Source organism: Vanacampus margaritifer, chromosome 2 (genome assembly GCF_051991255.1).
Source record: "Vanacampus margaritifer isolate UIUO_Vmar chromosome 2, RoL_Vmar_1.0, whole genome shotgun sequence".
Lineage (NCBI taxonomy): Eukaryota > Metazoa > Chordata > Actinopteri > Syngnathiformes > Syngnathidae > Vanacampus > Vanacampus margaritifer.
Window position 1 is genome coordinate 34691362 of NC_135433.1, and position 25660 is coordinate 34717021.

Sequence of the window (25660 nt, forward strand, 5' to 3'; positions counted from 1 at the left end):
CAGACCTTCTAAAATAGTGACATGCGTTTCATTTTGTCTGATGATGTCATCAGGCCATGATCTTCATTTCTGATTAGTATAGCCTCATTTGTCCACATCTATTACTTTCATTCAGTTTACTTGTTTAGTTGCACTCTAAGCTGTTGAAATATTGTTGGGAAACTGGAATGACTACTGTACTTTGTTACTTTGTTGGCAGAACAGGACAGTTGGTTGTCAAGTGTCACCCCAGGGTTCTTGGCATGTGAAATGGGAGGCAGATAAATAGAGGAGTCTTTGACAGGGCAACTTCCCTGCCAAGGGAAGCTACTGTATTTTTGTTTGCCTAGCTTGAACTTCAGTTACTGAAGTTACGGTCAGAGATGTGTCCCTTTTTCCGTAAATTTCTTTGGTACAAACGTTACTGTTTCATCTAGTGTCACTAGAATGAATCTGAAGCTGAACTTGCTGTAACATAGAGTGTGATTTGCCTGTAATTATTTAACAGCCTGTCCCTTAATGTTGCAGAAATAAATTCCTGCCTATTAAACCATTAACCAATGAGCATATCTTGTTTTCTTTCTTCTCTCTTTTTCTGCTTGCACTCAGTGGCTTAAAGCCAAGGTAAGCGATAGTCACCTTTTATCTTCTCTTCACCACAATTTATTAAAACTCCATGCACTCACAAATTTCATGCAACCATTTTATGTACGCCTGATGGGAAATTGTTGATACAATAGGCATGTCCCTCAGCTCTCAGACATTTTACATAGCACAACTGTATTAATGAAAGTTTTGCTCAGTAATTATAATCCTCAGTGTTAAAAGTTACTCTGACAGGGCACATGCAAATGTCAGTCAAGTATTTTAACTGGCCTTTTTCTCTCTAGCAAAATGGGAACAATGCTGCAGGGCGAGGAGGAGGGACACTTTCTCGGACTAATCCACCAACCCAGAAACCCCCGAGCCCACCAATGGCTGGCCGCGGAACCTTGGGGTAAGAGTTGAGAAAATACAATGTGGTATTGAGGGAAACTAAAGCCCACTGGGTGTTTATTCTGCGTGCTTGGCCATGAATGTTGATGAGATTACTCTTATGTGTTTGTACTATTACTTGAGATAATTAAATTGGCTCTTAAAATGTTTGAATAACCAGAAGCAGCTACAGTATCAACAAGTAGAGCACTTTAAGTCTCCTTTCTTAAGTATGGCTGATAACACAATAGACAATACTATAGAATTGAGATTCACCCCTTAAAAATAATTAAAGCAAACTCAAGTCAAGTTTTGTTGATATTCACTTACAACCAAAGGAGTCAGTTTGACCTGTAACCTCTTTTTTTTCTTTGCCTAGGCGCAACACCCCCTACAAGACACTGGAGCCAGTCAAGCCTCCAGTGGTGCCCAATGACTACATGACAAGTCCAGCCAGGCTGGGCAGCCAGCAGAGTCCTGCACGTACAGCCTCACTCAATCAGAGGCCTCGGACACACAGGTAGAGATCACCACATCTATGGATATGTGAGCTACATACTGAATATGGGAGGGTAGCGGAATGAATGTCAACAGTGAGAAATTTTTAAATATCCTTTTTTATTTATTTAGAAAACTATAAAGGCCTAAGGTGACTACTTTTTATTCACCAGCCACAAAATTAAGTACAAACACCAAAATGAGACGAAATAAAATAACTACAGTAATTTCTGGACTATAAGCTGTTACTTTTTTCACTTGCATTCCACCCTGCGGCTAATACAAAGGTGCGGCTTATCCATCAGATCACAAGGGGGCACATTATAAAAGAAGCGCAAGAGCGTCAGGCAGAGCTAAACAAACCATGTGAGCCCAAATACAGTAGAAGAGACAGAACAAGAGCGAAACAATTTGCGCCCTCATTATGGAAAAGAAAGTAGCGGGAACCCGGTGCGCTAACATTAAAACACCTGCGGCTTATATGTGTAACAAACTCGAGTAGTCCCCAAATTTAGCTAGCGCGGCTTTTAGTCAGGTGCGCCTTATAGTCCAGAAATTACTGTATTTAGTTTGCACATTAGATTTTGGCACAGAACTCAATTTCTTGATCCGAAGGGTTAGGTTACCTAATTTTGGCAAAATGTACTTTACAAAAACTCACCTATTAATATACGATTAGGTTCCACCATACAATCTGTAATGATAATAATAGTATTTGATGAATATTAAAAGTGACAGCAGCATAGTAGACTAGTGATTAGTCCACATCACAGTTCTGAGGTCCATGAGTCAGTTTTCACTCTGACGTCATCCCACATAAAAAAAAAAAAAAAAAACTGAAAAACATTTTAAGGTTTATTGAATACTATAAATTCTATATTGTGTGAATGATTGTTTTTCTAAATCTGCCATGGTGACCAGTTGAGTTTTTATCCAGCTCATCCATCATCCTAATTAAGACAAGCACAAAAAAATGGATGCATTAAAAAGGACTCTACCTCTATTTGGTTACACATACAAAAATTTCACACCTTTTTTATAATGGACGGTAGATAAAAAGTTAGCCCAGATTGGCAGGTGTCCAAACCTGATTTAGCATCTGTCAAAGTAGAATCTGTTAATAGTGACAAGCATCATGACAAAAAGAAACCGTTCTGATGGGATTGCTAACGTAGTCATTAAGTTTGTCCCACACGTCCTTTTAATGGGTCAATTGTTTTTTCGTGCAGTGGCAGCAGTGGTGGTAGTGGTGGCAGGGAGAACAGTGGAGGCAGCGGAGTGGGTGTCCCCTTGGCGGTCCCGACGCCTTCTCCTCCCAGTATGGGCCAAGGTCCTTGGAACTCTGAGATACATTCTCTATGATTATTTTTTTTTTAATTTCTTACTATTTGTAGTCTACTGACCACATATTTTCTAATATGTTAAAGATGCTCTTTGAAGTAAATCTCAGAACAGAAATTTTCAGGCTGTATTCCTGCTCCTACAGTGGTGACATCTTCCGCCTCAGTGCCACAAGGACCCGGGCTCGGTCCGATCCCCATGTCCCAGTTTGGCACCATCTCTCGGCAGATCTCGCGCCACAACTCTTCCACCACCTCCTCAGCCTCCATGGTGTCGGCCACGGGGACATATCGCCGCGCTCCTTCTGTTTCCTCTCAGCAGCCCCATATTAACGGGGGTCCCACATTCCAACAAAATTCAGGTAACGTTTTGTTTTACTGTATGTATTTTTTATTACAATTTTGCAGAAGAGTTCAAAGATCTAATGTTGGGTATTGATAATTGCTAATTCTGAAATTTGAACCAGCGGGCTTTTACAGCAGAGGAAGGACGCAGTTCAGGGCACATCAGCCGCCCAGACATTTTGTTTTGTTGTTGAGTTTATCTTGGTAACATCACTCTGAGACATTTTCCTCTAATGGCTTCTCTCGTAGGACAACATAAAACAAAATGGGAGGCGGTTTGGGGTCTCATATGGGAAGAGATAACGACCTAGAGCTGCATCAGCAGGCTAACAAAAACTAGGACATCCTCTTTGAGATTGTTGAAATGTTTTCCAGCAAACAGACATGCATAGTACATGCTGCCTAGTGTAGTGTGTAGTTTTACAGCACTCAGCTCAATGATGTCGCCTCAGCGAAACAAGTGGAGTTTAGAGTGGATATTTCTCTGCAGTGATTTCTGTGAGATTATAGCCTCTAACTACAATTCATTAGATAACTCCCTTTGCATTTTTGGGGGGTTTGTTTTGTTTGTGTGTAACATACTTTACACCTCATCATGAAATCCAGTGATAGTTGAGAATGGTCGTTTATACTCATCTTTGTGAAACCTCATCAGGTGAGGTTGTATTTGTGATCTTATTAGATTTTGATCATTCGGGTCCATAAGAAAGTCTGGGTGTAGGTCAAACTTTCTGGTTATTAGACAGAACACTGTACTATATATCACTAAAGAGCCATTCAGCAAGGAGGTTGCTTATGTTGTAAAGCAGGGGTGTCAAACTGTTGCGAACTTGCAGGCCACATTGACTATGTTTACATGCAATCAATATTTGGGTTCAGGTCAAAAATCCAGTTTCTGAAATTTTCAGGATAACCCGTATGCTTGCATGAGCAGACAGTCCTGTATGCATATCTAAATCCAAACAGCGACACATGGGAGTTATTACGCAAATTGTCATTTCCACTTTGAACGTTCTCCAGTCAATACTAGAGATAGACCGGTATGTTTTTTTTTCAGGGCCGATACCGATTGTTAGTAGTCAAGGACGCCGATAACTAATATTTGGAGCAGATATTCATTTTTCACTAAAAGGGAAAATATTGTCATCAAAAAAAAAAAAAAGAACTCTAGCTTATTATTTATTTTTTAACATATGTTTATTGAACAATGTTTAGGGTTCGTAAAATATTGGAGTTAAAAAATTTTTTTTTTAAATTTATCTTAGTTTTAATTTCAAACAAACAGAAGAGTTCCCAGGGTCAAAGCATCTATGAAAATGTAAATAATTAGTTCCCTGATTGTTATTTTTTCATTTAGCCAGTGGCAACGTAAGATGGCCGCTGCGCACACAAATAATTCAGACCAAGATTCCTTGTGAATAGAGCATGTTTAAAACACAAACCAAAGTTCCATTCAAAGGATGTACCCTGATACGTGTTTATATGACCAAATATTTGGGTTAGAAAAGTGGTAACCCAGGGATCTTATTCGAGTTTTTCAGCGTGTGTTCACATGATCATTCGAAACCCAAATATTGGCAACATTCGGCATTTGGATGGGTTATTGACTGCATTTAAATAGTCGTAGTTACGGTTTCCCTTTGAGAAACCATGTACATGTTTAATCACCTCATATTCTTTCCTATACAGTGCACAAAAAAAATGGTGGATACCAAGTCAAAAATAATCGGTTTAAGTTGGTGTAATAAGAGGCTTGGAAACAAAAAAAATGCTAGCAATTTGACATGTTTGATTTGCTTTCGCGGGCCACATAAAATTATGCCGCTGTACAGATCTGGCCCCCGGGCCTCAAGTTTGACACCATGCTCTAAAGCAAAAGCTGTGCCTCGTTATTCCTACCCTATTACAGAGCGCTATTGCCGTCTCACCTCACGCTTGCGCAATAGATTGCTGACAGCAAGCAATGTACAGTATGTCCTCCATCACATGCTTTACTGTTCATTCCTCACCGTTCTTCACTTCTCACTCTTTGGTGCTCCGTCGCGTCCACATGGTTGCTTTGCTCCTCACTTGTCCTTTTCTCTGTCCACCGCGTCAACATTGTCTCCGCTGCTACCTCTTCTCGTCTGGCGGGTTGTCGCTCTAGTGTCTGTGGCTCCTCCGCCTCCTCCGATGGTCCAGCTGACACCGCAGATCCCTCTGACCGGCTTTGTGGCCAGAATGCAGGAGAGCAGTAAGTACTCAGACGATATGTTGCTGCTGGCTGTTTAACTGGAGTAAACACACACACACGCAGCACAAGCAGACTCACTAATGTAGTTGCCATGTAGATGGAAGTGAAATGTACACTCACCATCTGCCACAGTACATACACACCTAAGGCACATTAAATTAATTAAAATAAATGTAAAAATTTAATCAAATAGTGCGTTCAATGTCTCTCAGCATCCACATGCTGCTTAACATTGACTGTGGTTGCTTGGTGACTTTTACACTCATACCTCTGCTTGCACTGCACGCTGGTCCCTTGGCTGTCTGTCTGTTGCCATGGCGATGGCTCACATAAAGCTTGCGACCTGTTCTAGCTCCACTGTGGGGTGAAAATGTGACCTGACGCCAGTTCCTGGTCCTCCCTCGGCCTGTCTTTTGAAATACAGTTCGATTTTGATTGTCTGCTTCTGGTAAACGTTGCGGGTTAACAAAACTCTGTACCATTAGTAGTACAACATGGTACACTGTTCAAAAGCTTCCATGAGTTGTATTAAAATAATCTTGCTTTTATAATGATGCCAATAGAGCAACGACTATTGGTCCACAATGTCAGAGAGGTATTAATTTTACAGTGTGTTATATTGTGTAGTGTGTCAACAAATGAACTGTTGCCCTCTACTGAACAAAACGATTACTGCATCCTCTTTCCAAATGAGTCTTTAACGAGGATACTTCAGATTTATAGGGATTTCATATTGGTGGACTTAATAGAGTGTGCTAGAAATGGTTTCCTCAGTTATTATCAGACAAAATACGGAAATATGTACTTTGGCTCTCTTTTCCTATCCTTAATGCACCATTTTATGATGCTTATTGCTGATCCATCCATCCATTATCTGAACCGCTTATCCTCCTGAGAGTCACTTAAATATAATGTAAAATGTTAAACTATTTTGACAATCAAAAAAACGACCCTTCCATTTTGTGTAGTGCTTGTTCTCATTAGAGGGGCAGGCGAGATGACTTTGGAGTATACCTGGTCTGGTTGCCAGCTTATCACAGGGCACATGTAGACAACCAACCATTCACACTCATAGGCCTTTTAGAGTCCTCACTTTGAACCTAATGCATGTTTTTTTGTTGAGTTTTTTTGCTCAAGAACATAGAGGAAAAGTGCAGTCAAGCACAGGGAGAACATGCAAACTTGACACAGGATGTCTGAGATTCTAACCTCAAACATCAGAATTAGGGATAGGCGAGTACTGATACCAGGTATCTGTATTGGGCAGATACCTGGCAGATACCTGGCCTTATATCAAGGTACAGTATCTGTATTCATTACGGCGCCTGATAGTATACCAGTTTCGGGCACCCTCTTGTGACCGTTCGTTTTTACCATCAGAAACAGGAAATTACAAGAATTTTAAAGGAAATGCTATTGGGATAGGTCTTTCTTCAAAATTATCTGGGTTTCTTTTTTGTTTTTCTCTTTTTGGGGTGGGGGCTGGGGGTCATGTAACAAAATTATAGTGGTATCGGTATCGATGACTACTCAAGAGTTGAGTTCTTGTACTGGTATCGGTCTGAAAAAAAATTGGTATCGAACATACCTACCAGGGCTGGGCGAAAAAGTCAGTTCAATTCAATGGATGAATTTGAATTTGAGTTGACTCCACCCCATAGGATGTTTAATTCAATTTGAATGACAGGAAGTGGAATTGAATTAATTGTCATTGGGAATGAGACTTTTACATATATTTTTCTTCCAATTAGAAGTACAGAGACTAACATTAGTATAGATTTCCTTAATGTAGGAAAGCTTAGCACTTCAATATGTCTTTTCTTTATTTCAAAGTGCACCCTAAAAACAGTCGGGTCAAAATTAACCCTAAATTGGGTCAAAAGGGGACCAGCCCAACAATTAAATTTATTTATTTATACAAAAAACCCAACCCAACTAGTTTTTTTACATGTCAGTTTTTTTGAGTAATGCACATAAACCAAAAAGTTGGGTCAAAAAAAAAAAAAAACACACAAAATTGTTTATTTTTTGGGGCAGTAATTAATTTTGATCACCAAAAATGAAAAAGCATTTTTTTGTGGTTGTTTAATGTGTTACTCTTTTTTTGTGTTTTTTTTTCTTTTTTTAACCCAACTGTTTTTGGAGTGTAATGAAATGAAACAATGTTTTTGTAGTTGGGGCGGGTTGGCCATTGGCAATTTCAGACACCGGTACATTTTTGGACTGGTTTCACCGATACTGGTATCAGTACTCTCCCATCCCTAATTTTCTTCATGTGAATGTTTTTTTTCTCAGTTTTAGCTTTTGTCATTTCATTATTTTCCATTAACTATAATAACCTCTGCTCTTGTTGACCTTCAGTAACAGACAGCCCAGCTCCACCTCCTCCGCCTCCCCCTGAGGACATGGGTGTGTTTGAGGAGCCCTCACCCCCACCTCCACCTCCGCCTGTCGACTATGACGAAGAGGAGGCTGCGGTTGTCCATTACAGTGACCCCTACGCTGATGGAGACCCCCACTGGGCCCCTAAGGTCTATTTAGAGAAAGGTATGTAGAAGCGAGCTAAATTTTGGGGAATGTTCACTTTCTGTTCAATATTTTTTTCTGTCATTTTGCAGTTGTGGCCATCTACGACTACAGCAAGGACAAGGAGGATGAGCTGTCCTTCATGGAAGGAGCCATCATTTATATTATCAAGAAGAACGACGACGGATGGTTCGAAGGCGTCTGCAACGGCGTCACCGGGCTCTTCCCGGGAAACTACGTTGAGTCTATTATGCACTATGCTGATTAGGCAACAAAACAAAAAAAAACATACCTAAAACGGGCTTGGAGGTAAAACAGTGAAGGTGTACAGATGAATGCAGTTCTTACAGGTCTCATCTTCTCCTTTTCAATGAAGTGCCATGGCAAAGTGTTTGGAAATAAACCATTTCGGCTTGACAGAAGCACAATGGCCACTGAAGCTTTTGGAAAAGCGACTTGTATTAGTTTACACTGTTGACATGAAGGGAGGAGATAAAAGCATTTCATAGTGCTTGCTAACTTCAACTCTTGAAATGAGAAGGCTGACTATTTGTAAATGTTTTGTGTTAATATGTTAGTGCAGCACAGCCAATAGCATATTTGCAGTGTTAAAACCTGCTTCTTCCACAGAGTGCTGCATCACTGACAATGAACTCATTGACTGCCATTGACGGCTATAGACGTCAGAAATTCATTTGAACTATTTCTATTAGTTTCACATTTTTTCCCACTTTTGTTAACAAGAGTATGGAAACCTAGAAAAAATGTATTGTACATTTAGAACAGATATAAAATGTGATTAGTCATGAGTTAACTATTGAAGTCATGCGATTAATTACAATTAAAAAATGTAATCGTCTGACGCCTTAATAATATTTTCTTTTTTGTTTCATTACTTTATTATTTAAACTCAAGATTAGTCACAAATTTTATATCTGTTCTAAATGTACAATAATTTTTTTCTTGGTTTTCATACTCTTGTTAACAAAAGTGGAGAAAAAAATTGAAACTAATAGAAATAGTAAAAATGAATTTTTGACGTCTATAGCCGTCAATGGCAGTGAATGACTTAAACTTATCAGTGTGTTGCTGTGTCCTCTTGCACTGGAGACCCGCAGACTGGCCAAAGCTGTTCTCTCGACCCCAAAATTCCATTCTACCTTGTCAAGACTGGGGATGACATCAGCAAGTGCATTAGCATGTGACTGAATGTCAACCTTGTTTTGTCTGACTCCAGAGATGTTACAGAGGGAAGAAAGCAACCTCACCTTTCAGGGATTCGTTGCGATATCACCTAAAACACTGACAATGATTTTAGGAGAATATTTAGTGGAAAAGAAAACATCCATTTGTTGAGGATGAACTTGAGCCTATCCTGGTTGACTTTTAGGCAAGAAGCAGGATACGTATTGGACTGATCGGCAATTATAGGGCACTTATAGAAACAAACATTTACTTTGTACAATCAAGTGAGCACACATCTTTTTCGAATGACAGCAAATCAGACTACCTGGATACAAACCCACACAAGCACAGAAATAAGCCCACACAGAAAGGTCTGAGCCCAGATTCGAACCCAGAATCTTTCATTGTAAGGCAGCCACTAATGGCGGGAAAAAATAACATTATTTCATCAGATCTTCTAAAAGATACAGTGCACATTTTCTAATGTTTTAGATGATATTTGTAGGATCCCTTTAAAAAAAATGGTCAAGTGGGTGTACAACATAACAAAAACAACTTATTCTGCTCTCTAACTTGTACATAATGTGTGATGTGAGATGCTAAAGTGCATTTGTCAATGTTTTTTTTTTTTTACCCGATGTGAATTTTCATCAGTTTCAGTGGAGGTGGTGCCAAGAGTAGATTACATTTGATTATTTTGACTTGAATGTGCATTTTCTTCATCGGCCACAGTCCTGTCGAACGTGTATCGTGGAAACCGCCAGTCATGATGTTCATCATCATCATCATCATCATCGCCACTGCATTTTACTAATGTGCTGTCCAGCCACTGTAACAAAGTTGTGTCTTGAAGTACATGAAGGAGTCAAGTGCGTGCGTGAGTCATTCTCTCGGACTCCATCAGACTAGTCCAGAATCGTTCACATACGTGTTGCCTGCTGGTTGAGTGCTTGCTGGTGTGGTGCTTTACATCGGTGCTTAACAACGGTAATCGTCAACCCAAACAACCTCAAATCAAAAGAGAAATGTAACAAGGTCGCCTTGTTGGTTTGTTTTCCAGTGGGTGAACAGTCACCCATTTTGATTGTCTGCAATGTAGTGAATGTAGATTCAGAGTGGTATAATTGACACAAAGTATATACTTGTATTGACAGAAGTATTGACACACCCTTTTCCAAACTATTCCCACCAGTTGGATGTAGAGAATTTCAGTATCAAATGTCTAAGGAGTGTAGTTTAAAGGGGAAGTCAACCTTAAACATTTCTTGACAATAATATGTTATAGGTGACCTCACTAGTCTAAACATGACATTCTGATAAATATAACATCTGTGGAATATGAGCTATGAAGCAAAATACAGCCATTTTTTATCCATCTCAGAGGGCGGCCATTTTGCCACTAGCCGACAACTGAAGATGACATCACAGTTGGTCAAGGCTCAGGCAACGACCAATCACAGCTCACCTGTTTGTTTTTTTAAGCTGATCTGTGACTGGTTGTTACCTGAGCAACTGTGATGTCATTTTCACTCGACAGCAAGTGGCAAAATGGCCGCCCCCTGAGCTGGATAAAAAGTGCTGGATTTTGTTGTTTAACTCATATTCCACTTACGCAACATTAACCAGACTACCATATTTAGACCAGTGGGGCTGCATAGAACATATTATTGTCACTTCCCCTTTAACTCAAGTCATTCGTTGAACAGTTATCTTTGCTCTTCACATAGTTGCTGATGAAAAAATAAATAAATAGAATGCCTGAGGTAGTAACTTGCTGTCTGATGCCATTAAACAATCATTTACAGCACTCGACATAAATGAGTACACCCCAATGGTTTCCATTGAGAACCAATATGTCAGTCACGACGAAGCTCTAAATGCATTTGCCCTGTTTATCACCACTTGTAACCATTAAGGTGTGCATTACATGGAGAAGTTAGATAATGATACTAACATGCATTTATGTGCACCTTTGATTGTAAAAATGATTTTGTTAATGTAGCACACAAAAAATGGGTACACAGTGAAAGCAAAGCTAAATTATAGAGATAAAAAAAAAGTGTCAAACTCCAGTGAGTGTAATATTCGTTAGAATTCTGAAAAACTTTCTAGTGTTCACTGAGAAAATGAAAAAGGGGTGTACACATTTATATTAATCACTGTATACTAAAGGGGCTTAATTGTGAACTTTTATTGAGAAAATGAACAAAAGTGTAATGCCTTTTGTTACGTTTAAGTGGAACATTTTCCAAATCAAACATGCTGCCAATTCAGTATTTATTCATCCACATGCATGAACGTTTGTTAACATTTCCTGTGAATACATCCCATTTATGATTGTACTTTTCCATCATGCGCTGACTTGTGTGGGGAAACTCGCATTACTTTTCTATGTATTTCTAGCTTTGCATTCCACTTGTTTTTACATCTACTGTATGTTTGGAGCAGCGGATTAAAGTTTGCTCACACTTTATATGTAAAGGATTTATTTATACTTTTTCATAGAAAAATCATGGGACAACCACTGATGTGCAGAAATTTGTAATGTTTATCACATAACATCATTTCAGGGCATCGCAGATCGAGACGCCCATTTCTTTTTTTATGTGTGACTTTCGTATGATATGGGGAAAACTTGGTAACTTAAGTGTTCATGAGAAGAGTACTGAATATTTGTCTTCTCTTAATTTGTACATAGGTTGTGTTCATTCAAATTCATGTACAGTCTTTTTGTAATAAACAATTCATTGAAAGAAAGAAAAAAATCTGTTATGTACTTTATATTCATTATTGAAAAATCTTTGACCTCAGTCATTTTACATTATGCTGTAGATAGATTGGAATACAAAAGGTAAAAATCCAGTTGATTATTCCAACAAGATAGAAGCAATCTGATTCGCAGACATGAAAACTGGAGCACTGAAACAAAAATATTTGTTGGACTTTAAGTCGCTGTGGAGTAAAGTCTTCTGAATTATGTTGATAATAAACTACATACACAATTTTTTTTTATTATTATTATAATTTTTAAAATTTTTAAATTTTTAATTTTTAAATTTTTTATTTTTATACACTTCATCTACGATTGACCTGGCCCATGCTGACTACAAAAGTTTGCTCGCCCGTCATAGTATTGTTGGGCGTTTATATGTAGTTTTCTTTATATCCAGCAGAGGGCAGAGTGAACCAAATCAGGGCGCAATGAAGATTTGGAGGTTATGCTACGGTCAAGTTTCATTCATGTTTATAACTACTGAAAAGAAGAACCTAGAGAACTTTATGTTCACGTTTTTAGATGTTTTTCTATCTTGCTTGGAGTTTTACGGCTCTCCATCTGGTTCTCAACAGTCATTAAAGTGATCAAACTGCTGAGACCTAGCATCGCTTTTGATCTATCTGATTTTTAAAAGTGCGTAAGAACATGCAGTGCTACTTCCGCTGTCCACAAAATCATTGTCTGGATTGTGTTCAATTGCAATTCAACAAAATACAAAACAAAAACAAAAAAATAAACTGTTTTAAAACGTTTGATGCGGACCAGAGGCGATTCTAGGATCAGAGGTTCAGGGGTGCTATAAAGACATTTAGGGAAAAGTACAGACACACAAAAAACTATGAACAAAACAAATTGACTTTAGCACTGTTTGTGTCTGCCTTTTTACATTTGGTCTTTAATACAAATACTTTAAAATGGAGCTTTTGTTTGCTGAAAAACAATCTTATGTCCATGACCTACTCCATGAGGCTAGTTTTTTTTTCTGTGCAGACACACACACCACGCACGCCACACACGCTATAGTAAGCAAGCCAAATAGCAGCACAATAGAGACATTAATATTAACACTTGTTTCCCTCATTAGCACGTAGTAACATGATTGAGGAGCAAAAAAGCAGACTAGTAGTGAAAATAATGTGTTGGTGTTGAGTGGTAGAAGGTAAGAAACTTTTCACATATCCTGGTAAAAGTAAGGAACAGTTTCACTCTACTAGAGAGATGTACCCTGTGACCGGACTGAGGACTTGTCTGCTTGTAAGCTATAATATATATATATAAATATATATATTATAGCTATAAGTTTCTAGCTAGTTAAAAAAGAACACACATTAAAAATATGTCTATAAACTCACAACATTTTGGGGGGTGCTTTAGCCTAACCAAGTTAATCAAATCGCCGACTTTGCCGTAATTTACAGCGCACGACATATATCATTTTGTAGTCACTACCGTCTCTCCTCCTTACTGTTTTTTTCAACCTGGAAAAACACAAGATGTCTATTTTCAGTTATTAGCTAATGTAGCATTGTTTGTTGTTCAGTTTTAGCAAAACCATGGGAACACACTGAGACAGCTAGGCTAGCTTTCAAAATTTCTCTGGCACAAGAAAAAACTAAAATTGTTGGCAAATGTCTGACGAGAAATCAACATTGGCTACCTTTGCCTCCTCAGTGGGATATGAGCAGGGGATGAACATTTGCGAGTGTATGCGAAGGTCGCAAATGTCTTCATTCCTTGTTCGCGAAACATTTACTTTTTTTTTTTTTCTTGTTGCAAAGCAATTTTGAAAACAAGACGAGACGGCGAGAAATCAACATTTTCACAAACACTCAGAAACTTTCACCCCCTCTGTGGGATACTGTCCTGAGGGGGTATCTCACTGAGCGGCAACGAGACAGTCACAAACCGTTTTTATGCTCAAAAATTGTTTTTCTGGTTGCAAGACTTTTTTTTGAATATGTTCAGTAACTGACATCCATCAACCAAGTCGTCAGCTATAGATAAACATATGGCCCTCGACCCATAATCACCCCCGGTTGTCATGGCAAAATGGCAACAAAAGCTTTTGATCTGATAATATGATGTTGTGCTATGTCCCAGGCAGTAAAACGGAGAATGGATCAAATCCGGTCAAGTGGTATTAGTTTAAATTGGTTTGTTTCCTCCACTCTGAGAATCTGATCAGTTGAACTGCAGTTACAGCATATGGCACGGAGCAGTTGACGAGGATGACGTTAATGTCTGATGTCATGATGATGACTGATCCTATTCTTTGGACTGCTCTCATTCAGCTTATGCGCACAATAATGAATCAAACCCCGGGCTGTGATTGCCTCCGTCAGACATATGCCATGTTTTTCTTGGCCAGTCCCTCTTATACAATAAGAGGCTTATACGCTTTAGACAAAATCCATGGCCATGACCCATGGTCAAATCCAGATGCGATGACCTCACATCATTGTGTCACCCTAGAGTTTTTCACCTCAAAGGCTGCCAGGGGTGACCAGATCGTTCCCAGATTGGTGAGGCGCACTACAAGCGATTTGCCCCAATCACCTCTTGCAACCTTCTCCCACTTGAAAAACATCATCCATGAGCCATGTGGCCAGAGCTCATCTTACTCACATGGTCATATTATCAGGAAGAATGTAACCAAAGTTAATTTATATCATACTGCCTTGTGTTTGCTCCCAGAATGAAACAACCCATGAACTATTTACACAATGATTGTACTTGTGGCGCAGCAATAAAGATTTTGTACGTGTAAACTGATTTTGACATAGTCGTACTGTAAAAAGTGGGACAGACATTAATGTGCTAGCAGTGAGTTCCATACCATTCCGGATCAAGAGAGGCAGGTTTCTGCATGTATTCCATTGGTCCCACTAAGTACTTAAGCCTATAGAAGTTTTTGTTTCTGTATTTCCTGGCAATGTGGATATTGCTATAAAAATGAAAGGGGAAAAAAATAATGCAGTTAGAAATAGCACATACTGTACATGGTAGCTGCAAGTGTGATGAATTCCACTTCTCAAAACTCAAACAAGTTTAATACAATGTTTAGTGGTGGCACCAAATAATGAAGAGAAAAATTAAAGCGTTCAACAGGCTCCACATCTGCAGAATGACATCTTGCAGGGCGCACAGCTGCTTATGATACAAACTGAACTGAAACCTGCCTTTCTTTTTTTTCCTTTTCTTCTTCTTTTTTTTTTTTAGCTCAATGACACTTTTTCTGACTTATTTATTGTCAGGATTCTATTAGGTCATAGCAACTCACACAGGACTCTAATGATTCAAAGTTGATGCTAAAAAGTTGTAATGTGGATAATTTATATAATTTATATATAGCGAAATGTTTTGCGGGAAAAGCACAACTGAATATGGAAAATTAGATTAGTCCTATTCTTCTATTTTTATTGACTGTTTGTGTTTTGGTGGACTTGATGATTGAAGTCTTATTACAAAATATACTCACAGAAATATTTAAGCTTAACTTAAGATTTATGTGTTTTTTCACCTGACAAATTCCCATTTAATTGTTTTTATTAAAGATGATTTTAACACAAACCTACCAAATAAACCTTATATGATATTCATTATTCTAATAAAGCCTATTTATTTGAAATGCATAATCCTCGGGTTTATGTATTTAGTATTGATAAAATATAATTACTCTAAATTAATAATAATGAGAGTATTTATTTAAAATACATAAAGTATGTTGTTTGAACCTGGATTGGCTGGCAACCAGTTTAGGGTGTAGCGCGCCTACTGCCCGAAGCCAGCTGGGATTAGCTCCAGCGACCCCGCGACCCTAGTGAGGAATAAGCGGTTAAGAAAATGGATGGATGGATGTTGTTTGAATTGCATAATAATCAGGTTAAAGGTTAAAGTATCACTGATTGTCACGCCCATCTAAGTGGGGTGAAATTCGTTCTCCGCATTTGACCCATCCATTGAGGGAGCGGTGAGCAGCAGCAGGGGCTTGTGCTCGGGGATCATTTGTTGATCTATACGGTACACGATAAATAAATGTTTTTGGGATGAAACTGAATGCAGACATCCCAATAAACGTAAAAATAAAAACAAAGTAATTAATTATACTTTAATAATACTAAATACATAAACTTGAGGATTATGCATTTCAAATAAATAGGCTTTATTAGACTAATGAATATTTATCATATAAGGTTTATTCGGTAGGTTTGTGTTAAAGTTATCTAAACAAAAGTAAATGGGAACTTGTTATGTAAAAAAAATTACATAAATCTTACAAGTTCAGCTTAAATATTTATGTGAGTGTATTACATATATTATAAAATATTATAAATAATATTAAAATTCCCTGGATCGGCTAGCAACCAGTTCAGGGTGTCCCGCGCGTACTGCCTGAAGCCAGCTGGGATTGGCTGGATGAATATTACAATTAATTTTTTTCAATTTTTTATTTTTTTTTAAGATCAAGAGCTTTACAGATTCTACCTTGAATGGGGCCCTGTGCAAGACCTCGCTTTCGCTGCAATACAATTCTCTCATTTTGGAATGTTGGAGATGCCTCCACCTAAAAGTCTTACTCTGTTGGTGCAGCCATCCTTATAGCACTCTTCTCGTCCACCGTCTGAACACAAGGTCAGTAGCAACAACAGAATCCATTTTTGGCAAAGGTGATGAAATTGATACATTTTACACGGATGCAAGTGAACATGTTTATTTCGACCTACAATATAAAGGTCCCTGAACACAGCTCAGTCATTACAGCCATTTACAGCCTTGAAAATGTTCCCCACCCTCACTTTGTTTACATACACTATAAACACACAGTCCATTAAACTATAAGGTGGTCTAATGAGATCCATATGAAAGTGGCATATTTGGGTCAATGAGATGAACTTTCACCTTTCAGCTGAATCCCAACTATGTTTTTCACCTGTCTCTACATACTGGTCACATACTAAGCCTACCACCCTCACATTAAAATCAATCCTATGTTGTTTTTGTCTTTAATCTACCACCTGTTTATATATTTGGCATATACAGTGTCCTTGCAAGTCACTGCCCTAAGCATCAGCTAATCTCAGCACGTTGCTTATAAATTCCTTGCTCTCATTAAAAAGGTTGCTGCTGCTGCTCCTCTCTCATTCTGTGGTCTGACAAATGAACCAACACAGAACTGGCGGCAAACAGAAAGATGCCAAAGCCAAGAGGAGTAGTACTGAAGAGTGTTTTATTGAGACTTAGTCGCATGAAAAGTGTCCCAAGTGTTTCCTGCTCGCAGTAAAATCAACATGTTTTCCCTTTTGTGTGGTTGGGAGCTTCTCGCTGTTTTTTCATTACTCTGCACTGGCTGCTATGAAATGCAGCAGATGGAATGGAAAATTTAACTCTTGACAGCCTATTCAGAAAGTATTGTACATAATAGTACCGGTCACTTCAACTTGTATTGTAGGCATTAAACGGTTTGTACACATTTATGCAATTACACGTTCTGACCATTCTGTTCAAGAGTGTTTTGGGTGAACTGAGATGAAATGTGTTAAAATAATATTTCGCCACAAGAGGTTTTAATATTAAAACCACAGTGGCTTTACACAGAGAGATATAGACACACTTATATTTGTCATCTTTGAGAAATTCTGTGCACATGCCTTACGCTTCTCTTCCCAAAGCACAAAACCTGACTATGAGTGTTTTGGCAGAAATCTGGTAGCCAGGTAATTCGGAGCAGAAGAGCCCCAAAGCATACGATATGTTTTGTGGTGTGACTTGGCAGAGTGGCACGTCCGGGAACGCTACGGGTTAATTTAAGACTGGAAGCAAAAGCTGTTGCCAATTAGGTGCGGTGCACACCACATGTGGGCCATGCATGCAGAAGGAGCAAAAGGGGGCAGAGACCATTGAGAGCACTCCACTTCCATATCAGTTGCTCGTTACATAGATGGACAGCTACCAAGTGAAGACATACCAAGATAGAAGATAACCTTTCACACAGTTATCCTTTCATCATATCAACATGGCACATATTTCTGCTATGTTTTTAATTAGTGTCACTTTTTTACTGAGCACAACTGAAATTGCTTCCGAAGTGTGCCGGGGGCCTCGGTGCCTCCCTAACCAGGACTGGAGCGCAACGGACACTCACCCGGAGGTGTCCAGACGACAGCTTCAGCAGGGACAAGTCTACCCTAATTACCAGCAACAGGATGCTCGTTACGGTCATCACCACAGAGGCTTCGTGCCACAAACTGGTATTGACGTTACAAGAAGAACCAACCCGAGAACAATCACTGCTGAGGTGTTTCATCCTGGCTGTGCGGGTGGAACCTGCCCGACCACTGGCAATCGTCAACCTGATAACAGGGATGCGTCACGGGAATGCAAAGGGAATGATTGCAACTTGGATCTCCGGATGCGCCAGAAAGCAAAACCTTGTGTCGACTGCAATACACAAAAGGGAGAAGACGTGAGAGGGAATCCTTCACCGGTTCATGTAAGAGACAGAGCAGCACAATTTATGGAGGAGCGGTCAGAAGGACCTGCACGGATACAGTTGACATGTGACATCAAATCAGGTTGGTATAAAAATTGATTAAGACATTATAAACGTCATTACATTGTAATGGTAAAAGGAACAAGAGCTGTATCAAAACATACTCATTTACAAAGACTGCTTACGTTTGCTTGAAAGTGTCAGAGTATAATAGACACACCATATTTTGATTTCCATAAAAGAGGACACTCGGCTCGGCCTCGAGACACTTAAAGGGAAAGGAGTTACTTTGTGACCACTGGAAATTTTGAAACTGATCGAATGGCCATAATATGCAGAGTCCCTCAAAGTTCAATCCTTGGACCTCTTTTGTTTAGTTATATGTTACCGTTGGATCAAATGCTTCCATTGTTTGTTATGGTGTTTCTGCAGGTTAAATTCAGGTTCAAACTTTTCCTGTACTAAAACTAAGACTAAGGTCTTCCAGACATTTTTAAATCATTTTTTATTTTACTTCTTTTAGAAAACTACTCTTATTTCATTGTTTAAATTTTTTTATGTTAAAGTTTGTTCTAGTGATTTTTGTAATTTTCTTTTGTTTTCTCTGCTTTGCTTTTGAATGTCGTTAAAGCGGCTCTTTGTAACAATTTGGCCATCTTTGCAATAGCTTTTTTATTTGAACATTTATGACTGAAACATCTTCTTCAGGATATTAAAACCTCAGCTGTATCACAATGGGTACTACTGCAAACCTCTGGCCAATAGTTTTCGGATTTGTTTCAGGTTAGAATTTCCTGCCCTCTGTCTGCGGATGTGACGTCATGTGCGCATTGTGTACGTGAAGGGTGTGTGCAGTTTCATTTGTCGGCCAGAGGTGGCAGTAGCGAGTTTTCTGCCTTCAGCAGCTTTAACTGTTGTGTTTGTTGATGCTTGGGTGTTGTGTCTTTGCTTGCGGTATGAAATGTGCTATAGAAGTAAAACTACCTTACCTTACCTTGCCTTAAATGATACTCAAAAGTTTACTGAAAGATTCCATGCATTGTAATTTTTTTAACACATGCCTCATGTATGGGTAGATAACAGTAGATTCACCTACTGATGACGCAGCATCAGGAGCAACTGGGGGTTTAGTATCTTGCTCAAGGATAGACGCTGTCAGAATGGCGTGAGATGAAACACAAAAGCCTATGCGTTGTGAGACGATGACTCTACCACTGAGCCATGCCGCCCCAACTCAGATATCGATATCGAACCTATGTCACAACCACGTCTCCAGTTTGGGAGCACATTTTCAATCCATTGAATTTATCATCTCGTTGCTGTGGTTGCTTTAGAAAATGTTTTGTCTTTCTTCAAAGTGCATCAGGTTGGCTAGATTAAGATTAGGATAGATTAGGAAGTAACACGAATGGTGCATGAGGAAGAAAAGTGTGACAGATTCAACAATATTGGCATTCTATACAGTATGTATCAGGTCTATCTGGGAAACTCAGAAGGTCATTTAATCAACTCAATACGGTACACATCAAACCTGGTAACACCCTGAGACAAATGCCAGCAAACCCCTAGAACTGGACACTGCATACACGGTCAAACAATCTGATTTATGCTTTCCAGTGCAGTAAGGAATGTACTAATATTGGGGAAGCTGAACAGCCACAGAGCAGATGCATGTCACAACAAAGACGGGCTAACTCTTCAGGTCAGCTGTCTTCCTGAACCTCAAAAATAAACTGTACTCTTTTGAGGACAACCATGCACCTATTCTTGACATTGAAGACGGATAGTTTGAAAGAGGATTGGGAGGTCATACACAGGTGATGGCTGAGAAACCATCAAGAGAGGAAAGAGTTTGACTACAGACTGCTGTGATGAGAGTCTATTGCATTTTTTTTTTTTTACATCAGCAGTTTCAAGGCACATCAGAAGACATCAGTTCAAACACACTGACTTTAGGAAATAAGAACTTTTACTTAGTACAGTAAATTAACTATTACGTTTTTAACTAACTCATTTTTTAATCGTCATTAATCCTATTACTGCAATAATGAACTCACAGTTAATCGCAAATCTGTTCTAAATGTAAATTAAAATGTACAAGAATTTTTTTTCTTCAAATTTTTCATCCTATTGTTAACAAAAAAGTGGCAAAAATGTTAAACTAATAGAAATATGGTTGCATCTTTTAGTCATTAATACTGTAATTTCAAAATAATTCATAAAATTGAGTTAAAATTAAAAAGATGTACTGTACTGAGTGCGGTATTGATTTGTGTTGAGGTCATTTTTCTGCCACTAGATGGCATAATTGCATTTGTAAGATGGTGACAGCAGTGCTTTTTTTTCTTCCATATTAACATGAACTAACTTGTGAAATTTTGCCCATTTTTAAAATTGTAAAATACAACTTGACCCTAGTCTTGACAAATATATGCATTATTATTTAAATTTATTACTGCTAAATTTTGACGTGGACGTGTCTGCTGCGTTGCGACTGGAATTCTCCCAGTGTCGGCTTTCCAAGTAAGGGGCGGTCATTAATCGCGCGTTAAAAAAATGATTGGCATTAAAGGAACTTTAAATGAACTCGAAATTAGCACACTAATTTTGACACCCCTATTTTTAACTCTTTCTTAGAGGAAAGCTGATCAGCTGATAAAGTGCAGATGATCATGTAATGTTCCTAACTCTTGTCCAGACCAATCAACTGTGGCTGCTGATTTCTTAAGGAGGAAAACCTTAACATAAACTCTTCCCTTTCTTGCTGCAGGGAGCAATGATGTTCCTTCTGACGATGCTGTCATCCTGCAGCTTCAGCTGTCCAAAGACCAAGAGAAGCTTGTTGAGGCCTTGAAGGATCAGCAGGAAGAGGTCAAAGTGATGCATCGGCTCCTCAGTGAGCAACAGGGGGAGCTGATCCACCAGCAGAGAGAAATCCTGGCGCAACAGAAGAAGATGCATGACTACATGGAGCAAGTGAGATGATCATGTGTGCATGTCAGAATAATATTAGTTCATCTTGCTTGACTTGATTTTTGTCTTCTAGGTCAAGGCACAGTACAACATACTTTTGGACACCATCAAGCAAATGTCCATGCAGAACCTGCAGGAGGAGCTGGACAGTCACAGGGAAGTCTTGAGTGAGCCAAGTGGGCCACATCGAGTTCAACAGGCCATCTCTTTGCACAAAGTGGACATGGAGGCCAGCGTAATGGAGGTAAACATTACAAGTATATTCATTCTAGTAGTGTGTACAATGATGTTCAGAGTTGCAAGTTTGGACCAACGTGTTTGCTGGCCACCAGGTGGGCCATTCCCTTGTGACGTGTGGGAGATGTGGCCCTGAGGAATACTGCGACTTCAAGGGTGGTCATCCACTCTGTGAGAAATGCACAGTCTGCCCTGCCGGCTTCTTCCTGGTTGCTCAGTGTTCAGTCCACGCAGACAGAATCTGTCAGGTTAGACTGAACAGTTGTCATTTTGCCGCTTTGGAAACTGTTCGATAGCTCAGAAAATACTGTAAACAACTTTTGTGTGTATAATTGTGGTTGCAGGACAGAGATGAATGCCTTGAGCTTGCTGATCTTTGTGAAGATCGCCAGAAATGTATCAACACACCAGGTAACGCTAACAAATTACGCCAAAGACCAAAGTTGCCCCCAAGGCGACCCGCCGGCTAAGCGTCACCCACTCAATGAATAGTAACCCCCCTGTCAACGAACGGAATCGCTGGATGTCGTCCACCTTGTGTAAAGCAAAAACATTTTTAGCTTTATAAAGGATGATATTTTAATGCAACTTTTTTACTGAATCTTTTTTAGATATCATGGGTGTAACCAATAAAAAGTCAAGTTGTGTCATTTCACAGTACAGTGCAACCTCGGGGTCTTGGAACACGAACAAATTGACTTTCACAAAAAAATCTGTAAAAAATGCCTCAGAGTTCGACCTCAGAGTTCGAACACCCAAGCCTAGCCAAACGTATCTTGAATAGGTATGGAAAAAGCCGAGCGATCCTGAATGCACACGTAATAGTAGTCGAGAGGAGGCGCTGCTCATTTCGAGTCAGAGCGAGAGACACTCTCTGAGGTGTTCCGTACATTCGCGAGTGAATTTAGATTTTTCCATGACAATTTTTTTCGCCATGGGCCCAAAGAAAAATAGTGCCAGTGGCAGCAAAGAAAAGCGAAAAGTGCTACGAACCACAGTGGGATTTATAGGGAAGGAGATCATCGCGACTATTTCTGTAAATACCGACGCAGGGACCCTTGGCTGTTCAACAATGTGCCTGACGTTAAACAGCACCCGCAAGAGCCCCTAAGTCGTCTAACAATATGCCCAATATAAACTACACTAACTTTGTACTGAACTAAAGCATGCATTAACTTAGCAAAAAATGAGAAATTTACAATTAAAAAAAATATAAAATGTATTTGTGAGTGAATTTTTCATCCACTGATGCCATAACACCACAACAAAAAAGGTAAGGTTTTTTATTGCTTAAATACTGTACATATTTTTACATAAATAGAAATTAAAATAGGAATTTACTGTATTTGGAGCTTGGGAACGGATTAAAGTAATTTACATTATATCTTATGGAGAAAAAAAATCTGAGTTTGAATAGTTCAGACACCTCACAAGAAATGGAATTCCTTACTACCAGAGGGTGATTCTGGTGGAACTCCCGAGTAGCATCATGCATGCTTTGTGCTTGACATAGTTTCTTTCCTATTTGAACAGGACTTGCACATCTTATCTACAAATATTCTGAATTGTGTTCCTTTTATTCCATATAATTCCAAGGTGGATTTCGATGTCAAGGAATGACGGAGCGAGACGCCAGAGCCGGCATGTGTGGCCACGACTATTTCTACAACGTGGACATGGACGAGTGTCAGGCCTGCGCTGAGTGTGAAGGACAACCAGCGACATCATCGTGTACATTTACAACAGACACCGCCTGCTCTGGACCTTCTGATGGTGACAATGTCCTCTCTCTTTCCTGGACCGGAGATGTGAGTCTGGCTGACACCAACGGCCACATAGTGAACTTGGCCTCGCCAGGCGTGCAGTTTCACATCCGGGCGAGGGACAAGGCAAGCCTGGCATCGACTGAGGACGGACGCCTGGTGATGAAGAAGCACGGGCTGGTATGGCTGGAGCAGAACCTGTCAGTCAACCACAGCTGCCGCAGCTTTGTTCAGGTGTGTTTGCATATGAACGCCAGCGATGGCTCTGAAAGTCATTACCTCAGCGGTGTCAGAATTGAGCAACAGGAAGTGAGGTCCTTCCAGGGCGTCAGTATCAGCGCGGTAGCAGAGGTTGCCCCAGGTTACGCGATCTCCACTTCCCTTTGGAGTGCTAACCACCACTGCAACCAGAGCAATGGTTTGCGACTTTATGACCCCTTACCTGCTTCTCTAAGCCTCATGTGGCTGTCCCATGACACGGGTGCCGTCGCCATGACGGCACAGGCTGCGCTGTCAGCTCACTACCACACAAACCATCGGCCAAGCTTTCGTATCGCCTCCATCTCGGACCCTTACGTGGTAGTGCTGACTCATGACGGCCGTGGGATACGTTTTGCAGAAAGTGGTACCGTGCGCTTTGTATTTCAGCAGGCGTTGTACTCCATGGGCCAGGCATGCGTGAGTGAGGGCTTCCAAATGTTGGCGTACCTCAATCGGAATGGTACCGCTGTGGAGCTTTGCCGGACCTTCAAACCAGGGGTTCACTATCGCGACACATCCATCTCACTGTCTGGAGCGACTGAAGTTGGTTCTGGAGACACATTGGCCTTTGAGATTCTGTCTCCTGCCCAGTGCAATGTCCGTTTCTTTAGTGATGACACAGGTGTTAGTGGACTCAGCTTGGTTTGGGTTCCTGCTGCTAGCTCTGCCTCTATTTATGCCTCTGTAGCTCAAGCCGGCCTTCCCTCAGGAGCCGTCCGAAACAAGCCTCTGTTCTTCCATCAGACCAGTCCTCAGGTGTCCCAAATGGGGTTGTCAGTGAAGGGGTCCGCTAAACCTAACCAATATTTTGTCTTCAGGGAGAGCGGCACTGCCAATGTAGCTCTGGACCTTAAACTGATTCACTCTTGCCGCCTGGTTAAGCTGACTCTACTCAGACTAATTGACCCAGAGAGGCCTGGAGCGGGCTGGGAGGCAAGGGGCTCTCGACCCACCCCCCTCGCCCAACAGGTAGGTGGACAAATGCCTGATGGTAGTCAGTGGGCTAGTGTAAGTCTGCGGGCATCCTTCCAGGTACAAAACGGCACATCAGTGTTCTTCACATTGGATTGTGTACGAGGACGAGTCAACCAGGTCAGCCACCACACAGGAAGTGGAGTGTCAGTGCTCTGGGTGGCAGCATAACATCAGAACTTTAGCCCTACCTCATTTCAGTGGGCTGTACCCCCCCCCCCCCCACACACACACACACACACACAAAAAAAAAAAAAAACGATACAATGTTCTTTAGACAAACAAAAAGAATCGATGCAATATTTTCAGACAAACACAAAATGTGAAAAGTTTGCCTTGTTTTTGCAGCTATTACAACTAGGGCTGGGTATTGATTCAGATTTCCAAAATGGATTTAATTCGATTCAGAAGGGCCCGATTCGATTCACGATTCACATTGATTTTTAATTCAGTTAAGGATTTAATGCAGTACCAATTTTACTTTTATTTGGAAGACATTCTCAGAAGTATCAATGTTGCAAATAGTAGAAACTTCTTTCTCTTACTTGGAGCATTAGTAAAAATATGAACATTTACATTTATAATTGAATCCAATGCAGTTACATAATTATGTATGTTTTATTGAACATGACCTGATCAAAACAATAAATACTACAGCGCTATGTAAATAAAGTGGCAAAAACACTCTGGCAAATCACGACATTCACATTCCTGTGACGGTTTTTATGCTAAGGCTCCAGTGGTTAATAAAAAAAATATATATATATATATATATATATATATTATTTTCTTTATTTTTTCTTTCTGGGAGTAAATATACATAAAAAATAAAAATATAAATAAAAAATATATATAATAACTGACATAAGAGAGACAGTCATATTGCATAATTATGCATCCACATTTTGTGTTTTTATGTCCAATTTCTTACCTTAATTCTTTTGGGTGGTATTTGTGTTCAGTCTTTCGCTTTTTCTTTCATTTAATGTACAGTTTAATTACTGCCACATGCATGCACTCCGTTTAATAATGTGGCGGTAATGCACTAAAAGCACCTGCCAACCGCAATAACAAAGAAGAAGAAGTCATGCATTACCGCCAGTGACC

The 25660-nt window shown here is 39.8% G+C and overlaps 2 protein-coding genes across 3 annotated transcripts in view; both read left to right on the forward strand.

The window, feature by feature from the left end:
* abi1b (abl-interactor 1b) overlaps positions 1 to 8330 on the forward strand; it is a 22744-nt gene extending 14414 nt beyond the window's left edge. The window contains exons 6-13 of one of the 2 annotated variants that reach the window (XM_077556955.1): positions 589 to 603; positions 870 to 976; positions 1334 to 1474; positions 2682 to 2782; positions 2939 to 3154; positions 5284 to 5370; positions 7732 to 7917; positions 7989 to 8330. In XM_077556955.1, coding sequence (XP_077413081.1) covers positions 589 to 603; positions 870 to 976; positions 1334 to 1474; positions 2682 to 2782; positions 2939 to 3154; positions 5284 to 5370; positions 7732 to 7917; positions 7989 to 8164 — 1029 coding nt within the window. In that variant the 3' untranslated portion in view covers positions 8165 to 8330. The remainder of the gene's footprint in view (positions 1 to 588; positions 604 to 869; positions 977 to 1333; positions 1475 to 2681; positions 2783 to 2938; positions 3155 to 5283; positions 5371 to 7731; positions 7918 to 7988) is intronic. The other variant, XM_077556956.1, reaches the window with a different exon arrangement.
* A 10751-nt stretch (positions 8331 to 19081) lies between these two features.
* Positions 19082 to 24763, forward strand: LOC144043081 (uncharacterized). The gene is made up of 7 exons (XM_077556322.1): positions 19082 to 19085; positions 21118 to 21323; positions 21394 to 21564; positions 21653 to 21805; positions 21902 to 21968; positions 23154 to 24550; positions 24614 to 24763. Exons 1-7 carry the CDS (start codon positions 19082 to 19084, stop codon positions 24722 to 24724), a joined length of 2109 nt encoding a protein of 702 aa, XP_077412448.1. The 3' UTR covers positions 24725 to 24763.
* Positions 24764 to 25660: the final 897 nt, after the last annotated feature.